Genomic DNA, 12,376 nt, shown 5'->3' with positions numbered 1-12,376 from the left:
ATGACGCAGCGAGTTTCAGTCGTGATTTTTCCAGGGGCATCTCGGCGTCCTCTCTTTTTCCGTTTAAAGTAAAACACCGCCCGACGCAACCTCGTGCGTTTCGGGGGCGAGGGCGGCCGCCGCAGCGGGAGTGCGGCGCTGACGTGAGCCTCTGTCTGGGGGCCCTGCGGCGGCGCGCGGTCACGTGGGCGTGTTTGGGGGCGGGGCCGCGCGGCGGTTCCGGGCGGTTGGGCGCGCGAGCGAGGAGCCGAGGCAGCCGCGCCCGCCCGCCCCGCCCCTGGATGCCGCTGTGCCCCGGCGCGGCCGCCACCGATCGCAGCACAGGAGCCGCCGCCGCCACGGTTGATGTGGTTGGCCCGGGGCTGAGGAGGCCGCTAAGATGCCGCAGTCCAAGTCCCGGAAGATCGCGATCCTGGGCTACCGGTCTGTGGGTGAGTGGCGGGCGCCGTGCGGCCTCTTCGCGCCCGAGCCCGGCCTCGCCTGGGCGCTGGGGCGCGGCGGGCCCGGCCAAGTTTGGGGCCGGCGCGGCCATGTGGCGGCCGCGCGTTTCGTAACCAGCCGCCCGCCGCCGCCGCCACTGCCGCCGCCGCCGCCGCCACCTCCATCTTGAGCGGAGGCGGCGGCGCGGCCGGGCCCGCGGGGCGGCGGCGGGCGGCCCGGGCGCGGCGGGAAGTGTCTGGGAGGCCGCGGGCGGACGGGGAGCTCAGGTTGGTCCGGGGCCGGAGAGGCGGTACGGAGTCTGCCGCTCGGCCGACTGCCGCGGGGCCCGCAAAGGCAGGAGCCGCACCTGTCCCTTTGCACCTCCCCGCGGCGAGCTATCGTGATCGTTGCTAGCCTTTCCACCCCCAATTAAAGTCCATGGGATTTTAACAAAGGAAATAGCACCTTGCGGTTTTTCTGTCTGTGAAGTTCAGCATTTTAAAGAAAACCAGGGACCTAAAGGACGTTTGGCTAGTAAGGGCAAGTTTCCTACGGAAGAAACTCGGAAGAGTCCTCTTCGGAAGCCCCTTAGATGCTGCCAGTGGCCGAAGTAGGAGGGCACAGAAAGGAATTTTTGATCTCTCGGTGTCCTATTTTTCTTTGGGAAAAAAATAAGGTCAGGTACTTGTAACCAGGCTGTTGAAGTAATTCAAAAGTTTCCCCCCCACCCCCGAAAAAGGTTGACATATATTTGCAACTGTTGGTGGCAGTCGCTTTTTTGCCGAACGGAGGTGGTCTGGGGTGGAGTGGAGATGGAATGGGTGCTAGAAGACGAGTGAGAAAAGAGAACCGTTGGACTTAGCCATGCTTCAGGGTGAGGCTTTATGGTCTTTGACAACGGGCAGCCTGGAGAAATTACCTTTATCTTTTCGTGTTGTTTTTAAGAAGTAAATGAGCCTCAGGAGAATGTGCGCTTGACCACAGTGGGGCGGGGGCGTGAAAGCAGGTTTGGAGTCTCTGGTGATTGCAGAAGGAGGAAGGCTTGTAACTGCCGGCTGCTCATTGGACGGACTCCCCGAGCTCGCTCGCTTTCTGTTCTGCTTCTTCACCCCCATTTTCCACGGCCAGTGCCAAGGTCTGTGCTCTTTGCCCAAGACTAGCTACAGCGTGCTTACTCATCCTTTTATCATCTCTCTCCGTCAAAGGGCTGGGGGGTGCAGGGGGGAGTCAAGATCAGAGGCTGAGAGACGCTTGTGTAGAGATAGGGGTGACTCCTGTAGGGTGCAATGCCAAATCGTGTGGGGGAAGAACAGGTGACAGCGTTAACAGCTGCAGCCATGAAGGAACCGTGCCTCAGCTGGAGGCTTTTGAAGTCCCTGACCGTCCCGAATGCCTGTATGGAACCCGGCATCCCACCTTTATTGGCAGTCTGAACCACGGAGCCCTTTGCTTCTCTGCATTTTGAAGTGTGGGACTATAACATATCTAGGCTCTTGAGTGAGTTCTATCTAATCAGATAGAGTGCCCACTAATTAAACGTAGCAGTCTCTGAATAATCAAGTTACAGGTGACCTGTACCTGGGCTACCTGATCTAAACTGGGAGAATGCCCCAAAAGATCCCGACTTATTGACCCCTTGAAATTCTGGAGCTGGTGATTCCAGTCTTCAGTAAGCAAGTCTAGCATTTTATCACTGTTTTGCTAAAGAAGTTCCTTATGTCTAGTCGAAACCCATTCTGTCTTATCTGCCTTCTAGTCATCATGCTCCTAAAGACCCAGATGTGACACGTCACCCCTTTGCCTTCACTTGACATTTATTTTAAACTGCTGTTAATAAAATACTGTGCTAAATTAGCCTCCAGTGGCACACAGAGTAAGTTCAGTCCCTGTTTTCTGTGCCTTCAGTATGTCATATTGCTATATCCTACGTCATTTTCTCCGTATTTATTTTCATATGTGGTGATTAAGGTGAAATGTATTTTGCAGAGGTTAAATTATTCCCAGTCTTTGCATTTGATTTTACAATTGTTTACCTTTGTTATGAACCAGGACATTTTGTAGTTGTGGGCGCTTTTGTTTTGCCAGCATCAAAAAAGGAGATAATTCCCTGATTCCATGTAGTAGCTACTCTTCAGAGAATTATTCACTATTCAGACTTCTGAGTTTACTGACACGCTTGCTTGCGAATGGCGCTATGCTAGAGAAATTTGAGTATTTGTGTTTCTTTTCTAGGTTGTGTTACTTTGTGATACTAAGCTGTTGTGTCATATTTACTGGGGGTGGGAAAAGGCTAAGCTAGAAACCACACCTTTCCTAGAATGTTCTTTCGGTTAAATATCTTATGCCAGTTTGACTAGTAAAATACTTGTAAGTTTATTTTAAAAGTTTGCCTTCATATAAAACTAGCAAGTGCAATGATTGTTTTGCTACTTGGCGTTCAAATTTTGTATTTTTTAAAAACATTGATAAACCTACCAGTGAGGAAAATATAATTAATTCTCAGGTAATTTATACAACTCTTTTTTTTCCCCCCTGAAGTACTTTTCCTGTTATTTACAATGTTAAGCTTTTTAGGACACGTCACCTGTAAGGCAGGCTGGCTTTCAGGGAGTGCTTTGTAGTAATTGTTTTAGTGGTGGCCAAATGTACCAGCTCCCTTACATCTATTGTTTCTAACACAAACGAGTAGTCCCGTGATAGGAGGTAACTAAACTTAATCGAATTAAAGTTATGGTGTCATTTAATTATCTTCAAATAAAATCTGGCACCTTTTTCACTGGAATGTTCTACAGAGAGCTTTGATAATGGAGTTTACCATTAGACCGTCAACAAAAGACTGTCATACGTAAGCCTCAGGGGTTAACAAGCAGGAGGGAATCAGGAATGTGAAAGATCTTAAGAGAGAAAATGAAACAATTCTATGGTTTGGTAAAAGGCAATTCAGTAAAAGTAACTCAAATTATTAGCTACCTTGTCAAAATCTTTTAGGTAGTAAAGAACATGCATCCTTTGATTTGGATACTTCAGAGGGAAAGATGTCATTAAATTTGTTTCCGGTAGAATATAGTCCAATTGTCTTCTGATTTACTGTATATTTTTTAATTATCCTATCCTTTTCTAACACATTGCATTGAATTTTTTTTTTTTTTTTTTTTTGCGGTACGCGGGCCTCTCACTGCCGTGGCCTCTCCCGCTGCGGAGCACAGGCTCCGGACGCGCAGGCTCAGCGGCCATGGCTCACGGGCCCAGCCGCTCCGCGGCATGTGGGATCTTCCCGGACAGGGGCACGAACCCGCGTCCCCTGCATCAGCAGGCGGACTCCCAACCACTGCGCCACCAGGGAAGCCCCTGAAAATTTTTAAGGTAAAAGGTTGTGTACCTGTGGGAGGGGATCGTCCTATAGTGACCACCTTGTGTTGAAGCTTGAAATTAACTTTTTTTTCAGTGTCATACATTGTTTTGTACAAGAGAATAATCAGAGCTTGAATTTGCGATTATGACTTCCCGTGCTTAATGTAATTTTTTAGACTTTTTTTTAAGTATAGTTGACGTACAATGTTTATATAAGTTACAGGTATACAACAAAGTAATTCACAATTTTTAAAGGTTATACTCCATTTATAGTTACTATAAAACACTGGCTGTATTGCCCGTGTTGTACAATATATCCTTGTAGCTTATTTTGTACATAAAAGTTTGTACGTCTTAATCCCCCACCCCTGTATTGCCTCTCCCCACTGCTAACCGTTAGTTTTGTATATCTGTGAGTTTGCTTCTTCTTTGTTATATCAGATGTTACTTTGATGTCCATGTGGGTTATATCGATCCCTACTTACCTTCATCTCCCCGAAAAGAAACTCTGTACTCATTAGCAGTCAGTCACTTCCCATCCTCTCCTTACCTCAGCCCCTATCATCCACTGATCTACTTTCTGTTTCTATGAATTTACTTATTCTGGACATTTCATATAAATAGAATCACGTATACGTGGTCTTTTGTGCCTGGCATTTGTCGTTTAACATAAGTATTTTCAAGGTTCATCCATGTTGTAGCATGTATCAGTAATTCATTCCTTTTGGTTGCCAAATAATATTGCATTATTTGAATATACCACATTCTGTTCACACATTTGTCAATTGATGGACATGCAGGCTGTTTCTACACTTGAGCTATTAGAAGTACTGCTGTTCTGAGCATTCGTATTTCACATTTTGTGTGTGTGATTTTTGTGTAGACATGTTTCGCTTCTTTTAGGTATACTCCTAGGAGTGTAATTGCTGGGTTGTATGGTAATTTTATGTTTAATATTTTGAAGAACTGTCAAACTGTTTTCCAACCATTTTACATTCCAGCCAACAGTTGAAATTGGTTTCAATTTCTCCACATCCTCGCCAACACTTGTTATCTTTTTGTTGAATTTTTATTATTTTTTATTTATTTATTTTTTTATTGACATATAATACAGTTGACTTACAGCGTTGTGTTAGTTTCTGGTGTACGGGAAAGTGATTCTGTAATATATATATATTCATATTCTTTTCAATTATGGTTTATTATAGTGTATTGAATATAGTTCCCTGTGCTATGCAGTGGGACCTTGTTGTTTATTTTATGTATAATAGTTTGTATCTGCTAATCCCAAACTCCTAATTTATCCCTCCCCCTACCTCCGTTCCCCTTTGGTGACCATAAGTTTGTTTTGTATGCCTGTGAGTCTGTTTCTGCTTTGTAAATAAGTTCATTTGTGTCATATTTTAGATTCCACATATAAGTGATACAGAGTATTTGTCTTTCTGTCTGGCTTAAATTCACTTAGTTTGATAATCTCTAGGTCCATCCATGTTGCTGCAAATGGCATTATTTCATTCTTTTTTATGGCTGAGTAATATTCCATTGTATATATGTATCACATCTTCAATTTTGACAAAGTCCAATTTATTTTTTTTCTTTTGTCACTTGTACTTTTGGTGTCATATTTAAGAAACCATTGCCCAATCCAAGGCTATGTAGATTTACCACTATGTTTTCTTCTAAATGTTTTATACTTTTATTTCTTATATTTGGGTCTATGATCTATTCAGAGTTAAATTTTGTATGTGTTGGGAGATAGGAGTACAACTTGATTCTTTTGTATGTAGATATCAAGTTGTCCCAGCACCTTCTGTTAAAAGACTATTCTTTCCTCACTGAATTGTCTTGACATCCTTGTCAAAAACCACGTGACCATAAATGTACGGGTTTATTCCTGGACTCTGTTCCTTTGAACAGAGAAGGACGAAACACGGAAGCGTGAGCCCTCTAACTTAATTCTTTTTTAAGATTGTTTGACTATTCTGAGTCCCTTGTATTTTCATACGAATTTTAGGACTGGCTTATAAATTTCTGCCAAGAAAAAAAAAGCAACTGGGATTTTGGTGGTGGTCTACAGTTTTGCAAGTATCTTCAATACCTGGTTTAAAAAACAGCTGAATTCTCATATGTGCTTCTGAATTCATTCTATTGCAATATGTTACTTTAATAATTAAAGTATATGAGCCTGCACAGATACATACCTGGGAAAGGAAGGAGCATTTTAATACTACTTTTTCAGGTAATTGTGGGTATTCTTTGACACCATCGAACCAAGACTCCATAAGTGGTAGTTTGTTAGAAGTTAGTTGTAGCATCTAAACTCATGTAGATGAAGTTTGTTTTACTCTGTTACACTGAACTCTGTTGGTTTGTTTGCACTTTGAATGGGTCTGTTACCCATACCTGATTTGGGAACATCGTACGTTGGTAATTTGGAAAATATTGGTTCACTGTTATGCAGATCCTTCCACATTTTGACGCATTTCAATATACCGATATTTCTTTAAATGACATTTTTAATATCACCATCAATCTCAGAAAAATCTAAATATTGGGAAGCTGTTAAGTTCACTCTGAGTGATGCAGAATTCTAATTCCTCTTGAGAGTTCAAATTTGATTGTTGGCAAAATGCTACCAGTTTTACTTAAAATGACAGTCTCATTTCTTTCATTTCCAAGAAAATGTCTGCCAGATACCCACATCTGAAACAATGATAGTTTGTTGGTCATTCTTGCAAGTAAAAATGCTGTTCCATGATAAAAGTGTCTATTTCAGACCACTTCCCAAACGTTGCACAAGTGCTTTTCTCCCAGACAGCGTCACACTTCCATGCTTTATGCATACATCGCATTTTGTCTGCAGAGCATTAAAAAGACATGTATTTAAAGGTCAAGATTTAATAAAATAAATAATTTTTACCACTTCCTCAAGGACTTTGTTAAGTAAAAATGGCGTGGCTTTTTTTTTCCTTTTTTGCTGCGGGTGCACGATGGTGAAGAATACAATGACTGTCCTCTGCAGTTTGTGACCACTGTCTGATTTGTGCTAAGGGGCACCAGTCTAGCAGTTTTACCCACCACTGGTTTAGCACCATTTGTGCATATATGAACATAGTGGAAAAGGCAAATAATATATGGTATTATGGAAATAGTTTTGACTTGTGAGCCCCCTGAAAAAGTCTCAAGGGACCCCCAGAGTTGTGCAGACTGTACTTGGAGAGCCATCGAAGCATGGTGTGCGGGATCTTGCTAGACTGCTGCTCACTCCTGTTCAAGGGGATGTGGTGACCGCGGTCTTAGAGGAGACTCCAGGAGAGGCCCTGCAGCACCGGACGAGGCCAGGATGGTGAGGCGGGAAAGAACGTGACATGTTGACAGCGGAAGGGATTGGGGCAGCCAAGCGTTGCCAGGTGGGAAGAAGTGGGGTTGGAAAAGGTGGTCAGGAGCTGGCTGCACAGGGACTGTAGGGAAACTTTCCTCCTGTGTAATAAGCGGTGAATCACTGAAGCCTGGGGAGAGTTAGAATGTCTAAATGCCGGTTGACTTGGCCTCTCATTGTTGTGTAGTTTGGGGTGAGGTCTTGGTTTTTGACCTGGTACTAGTGAAGCTCCCAAAGAGTAACAAAAATTTCAAGGTGGCAGCACAGCAGGATCTGTATGCTAATTAACTTGGTTTTCAAGTACAATTATCAGCAACTTTATCACAAAATGAGAAATAGCCATCCTACCTGTGATTATGGAGTCAAAAACGTACAACAGTTTCCTTAGCTTAGGGTCTGGAAGAGAGACTTAATAACTTTAATACTGTCCATGAGTGGATTGTACTTGTTTATTTGAATAAATCATAACTGAACATGGACTTGATTGTGCAAGTTAAAAGCATTATGAAATCTCTAGTGCTCACACTTGAGAGAACCTTTATTCTCATTTATTTTGAAGGACCAAATTAAGTCTTGACAGTAGAGTACTCACAGTCTGTCTTAAACTGATAACCGTGAGAATGTAAACTCTTGGGTACCTTTGACATGAATGGTTCATTGATTTAGAAATTTAATTTAATATCTCAAACACAAAGGTCCGGGGATACTATTTTAGTGTTTTAATAATCTTAAATATATATTGGGCATCTGATAAAAGAGAGCGCCACATAAGGCATTGGAATTTGAAGTCTAAATTGGTATTAGTTTAGAACAGAAGTGCCGGAAACCTTGTATTGCACTCTGTGGGCAAGTGAAAGCAGGGTGATTTAAGGATCCTAATAAAACTAACTCGTACAGGTCCTTGGTTGGTTGGCGTCCTAACCGTGGTATAATTGAGTTCCCTCTTACCCCCCTGCTCCCCCTCCCCCATTTCTCTTTTTGTTGCGCTTTCTTACTTGCAGAAAGACGCCTCAGGGACTTTTGAAACAGAAATAGGCCCTTTAACGTGCTATGTTATGGTCCTGCTTTTTGCAGGATTCAAAGTTGAATGTTAGCTACATGAAGGCACGGTAAATAATTTGTGGACATGGAGAGAAATTAACTGTGACTTTTACAGTTAATATAGTTTTAAGACATGAAAATGCTTTTCTTAGACTTGTATGTCTTGGATGTAAATGCATCTGGCCAGTATTTTGCTGGTTTTCAAATCTAAAGCACTTTCGGAATTTATTTTAAAGAGAGTATTTAAAAATATAGTTTCTCTTCAGTCTTGTTCATGATTTATATGAGTGACTGAATGAAAAACCTAGTTGGCAGAATTCAGCCATGGTGGCTGACATCAAGATGGAGGAGGGTTCCAAATGACCTTGGCAGACTGGACACACCACACTAAAATATGGTGCTCCGTGGTGGGGGTAGAAGTGGGATTTCCAACCCACCTTCTGGGAAGAAACTAGATGTGAGTGTGGTCTTGAGTACACCAGGGGGCAGGAGTGCCTGACCACAGAGGAGAGCCATGCAAAAGTTCAGAACAGAACATCACTGAGGCGGCTGCTGGAGGAAAGGAGGGCCACAGATGTGAAGTCTTACATTTACATTTCAGAAGAATCTCCTGTATGCAGGAGATGCAGGTGGAGAGACCTGGATTAATTTTCTGAGCAGTTCAGTTGACGGGTTCTCATCGTAAACTAGCTCGGCCGAACTCTGAACCCCAGGCAGAGCGCTGTCTTCAGTTCTGGTGCCCACTTCGAGTAGTGGTTCTTAACTTGGACTTCATGAGCTTTGCCTGAGACTGGGTGCATATTTTCTAGGGAAAGAGTCCAGGACTTTTATCAGCTATCCAGAGGATTTCAGACCCTCAAAGGACTGAATTGCTGAAATGACTGGTTGAAGAGGGCAGTGTGTGAGTTAAGTGTATCCCATGTTATTCAAATAGGTGTTCATTACATGTTTGAGTAACCTAAGTCCCTACTATGTGCCAGGCACTGTGTACTTAGCCACCAAGGACAGGGCAGTCCTGATCTGTGCCCCCAGGGAGCTTCAGTCCAGTGAGGTAGCCACAGTATACAGTTACTACTATTAATAATGATTGGCTGGTGTTTTTAAAGCATTTACTGGTGTGGGATATCTTTAAACTCCATGAGGTAGCACAGGTATGGTGAGGGATGGATTGGTGTTAGTATGTGGGGTCAGTGCAGTTTTAAAGAGCTTTTGAAGAAATAATCTTTATTAATAACCATTCATGTTGATTGATAAATATGCTTTATGTCTCAATTCATTTTCCTAACTTTTTTTATTACTAGTTTTGGTCAGTCTTAAACTCCATGTTCTCATTAAAGATTGTTTTATAATTTAGGAATTTATCTCTTGTTTGCTTTTCTCTAGCTCTTTCCCACCCGACCCCCAGCCTTCTCCCCAATTTCGGCCACAAATCTAGCAAAATTCACTCTTCATTGTTGCCAAACATATAATTGACTGCAGTTTATCAGTTCTATTCCCTTACCTTCCAACTTGGCTTTACCTATAAATCATCCCAGAGAGATGAATATCCTGTTTTTAAAATCTTTAGGGAAGCAGGTCCATGGCCTTTCTTGTCAGCACTTTCATTTTTTCCTTTTAGCTTAATAACCCAGACAGTTAACAAACTTCTTCATTTATGTAACTCAGATCTTCATGTTATGGTACAAACTTATTTCTCTTATTTTCCTCAGTGGAATGTATCTGGCAGCCTAGTGCTTGGCAATAGTAAGCGCCTAATAAGTATTTGAAGGCTTCCCTGATTGGTAGCGTAGTGGTTAAGAATCCGCCTGCCAATGCAGGGGACACGGGTTCGATCCCTGGTCCGGGAAGATCCCACATGCCACAGAGCAGCTAAGCCCGTGTGCCACAACTACTTAGGCCCATGCGCCTGGAGCCTGTGCTCCACAAAAAGAGAAGCCACCACAATGAGAAGCCCGCACACCGCAATGAAGAGTAGCCCCGCTCACTGCAACTAGAGAAAGCCTGCATGCAGCAACGAAGACCCAACGCAGCCAAAAATAAATTTATATATTAAAAAAAAGTATTTGAATGACTAGTAATTCTATGAACCAGTTTTATGTGGTTATTCTCTTTGTCAAAATAATACTTGCACCTTAACTTTTTTCTCTCCTAGCATCTGTTTTTTGAAAATTGGTAAGGGAGTGTGAGAGAGAATAAGATGATGTCAACCGTGCTTAATAGGAACAAGCGAGATAATTCATGTGAAAATGTTTTGTAAACTTTTTTAAGTGAAAGAAGGTTTACTTCTTCATAGACAGAGTGTGGGCCGTCTTAGAAGTTGAGAGGCCCCGAAATATGGGGTGGTTAGTTTTTATAGGTTGGGTAATTTCATAGGCTAATGAGTGGGAGAATTATTCCAACTATTTTGGGGAAGGGGTGGAGATTTCCAGGAATTGGGTTGTAAACTCTTAAAACAGTGTCTCACTTGTAGGTTCTGGTGAACAATTAAAATTTGGATTATCTGTATCACATGCCCTCATCCGACTCTGTATGTGGTGGAGATGTGGGGATGGGGATGCACGTTAGAATCACAGGGAGCACTTCTGCAGAGCACACAGGAACTCCTTAGGCACCCTTTTTAAAATTAGAATGGTGAGGTGTTTTGTGTTTTTTTTCCAAAAGATTCCTTGGTGACCCTGATATTTATACATCTCACCCTGCCCCCTCAAAAAAGCAACAAAAAAAAAGCTGCTATTGACAGAGCTACCCTTTTTTTTTTTTTGGCTGCATTGGGTCTTCGTTGCTGCACATGGGCTTTCTCTAGTTGCGGCGAGCGGGGGCTACTCTTCGTTGCGGTGCGCGGGCTTCTCGTTGTGGTGGCTTCTCGTTGCGGGGCACGGGCTCTAGGCGTGCGGGCTCAGTAGTTGTGGCGCACGGACTTAGTTGCTCCGTGGCATGTGGGATCTTCCCGGGCCAGGGCTCGAACCCATGTGCCCTGCATTGGTAGGCAGATTCTTAACCACTGCGCCACCAGGGGCAGGACTACACATTTTTTTAGTCAGCGTGTAATTGGTATCGTGTATTGTGTAAGGAACACATTGTTAAAGAAACCTTCATATGGTTCGTTGTTATTCTCGGCCTTTTAATGATGATATTCAGGTTGCCATCCGTTTACGACCCCAGGTGATTCTGTAGTCTTTCTCTGCTGTTTGCAAACCTGGTACTTTTTTTTTTTTGCGTTATGCGGGCCTCTCACTGCTGTGGCCTCTCCTGTTGCGGAGCACAGGCTCCGGACGCACAGGCTCAGCGGCCATGGCTCACGGGCTCAGCCGCTCCGCGGCACGTGGGATCTTCCCAGACCGGGGCACGAACCCGTGTCCCCTGCATCGGCAGGCGAACTCTCAACCACTGCACCACCAGGGAAGCCCACCTGGTCCCTTTTATTGATGTCCTTCCATCAGTGGCTCCCAGAGAAGCACCTTCCTGGTACTTATTCATGTCCTGGCCCTATGGCACTCCTGACCAGCAAGACACTGCAGAGATGATGATGGGCCAGTGCCAGGCTCAAGCCTTAAGAAGTCGGCAGCTTCTGTGTTCTCTGGAGCTTCAAGGAACATGGGGGAGAGACCTTAGAAGACAGGTGGGAAAGGAGAAGGTCCAGCCGTCCCAGCTGAGTCTGGCCCCCAGCCTCCCACCAGCAGAGGCAGCCAAGGGGTGACTTTAAGACCAGCACAAACAACCCAATCTAAAAATGGGCAGAAGACCTAAATAGACATTTCTCCAAAGAAGATATACGGACTGCCAACAAACATGAAAGAATGCTCAACATCATTAATCATTAAAGAAATGCAAATCAAAACTACAATGAGATATCATCTCACACCAGTCAGAATGGCCATCATCAAAAAATCTAGAAACAATAAATGCTAGAGAGGGTGTGGAGAAAAGGGAACACTCTTGCACTGCTGGTGGGAATGTGAATTGGTACAGCCACTATGGAGAACAGTATGGAGGTTCCTTAAAAAATTACAAATAGAACTACCGTATGACCCAGCAATCCCACTACTGGGCATATACCCTGAGAAAACCATAATTCAAAAAGAGTCATGTGGGGCTTCCCTGGTGGCGCGGTGGTTGAGAGTCCGCCTGCCGATGCAGGGGACACGGGTTCGTGCCCCAGTCCGGGAAGATCCCACATGCCGCGGA

The 12,376-nt window shown here is 44.0% G+C and overlaps 1 protein-coding gene across 1 annotated transcript in view; it reads left to right on the top strand.

Annotated features, from left to right (window-relative positions):
* Position 1: 1 nt before the first annotated feature.
* Positions 2-12,376, top strand: part of RHEB (Ras homolog, mTORC1 binding) — a 47,216-nt gene continuing 34,841 nt past the window's right edge. Inside the window, exon 1 of the mRNA XM_060021145.1 lies at positions 2-431. Coding sequence (XP_059877128.1) covers positions 380-431 — 52 coding nt within the window. The 5' untranslated portion in view covers positions 2-379. The remainder of the gene's footprint in view (positions 432-12,376) is intronic.

The sequence above is a fragment of the Delphinus delphis genome, chromosome 9 (assembly GCF_949987515.2).
Source record: "Delphinus delphis chromosome 9, mDelDel1.2, whole genome shotgun sequence".
Lineage (NCBI taxonomy): Eukaryota > Metazoa > Chordata > Mammalia > Artiodactyla > Delphinidae > Delphinus > Delphinus delphis.
This window is presented reverse-complemented; position numbering and strand designations above follow the sequence as displayed.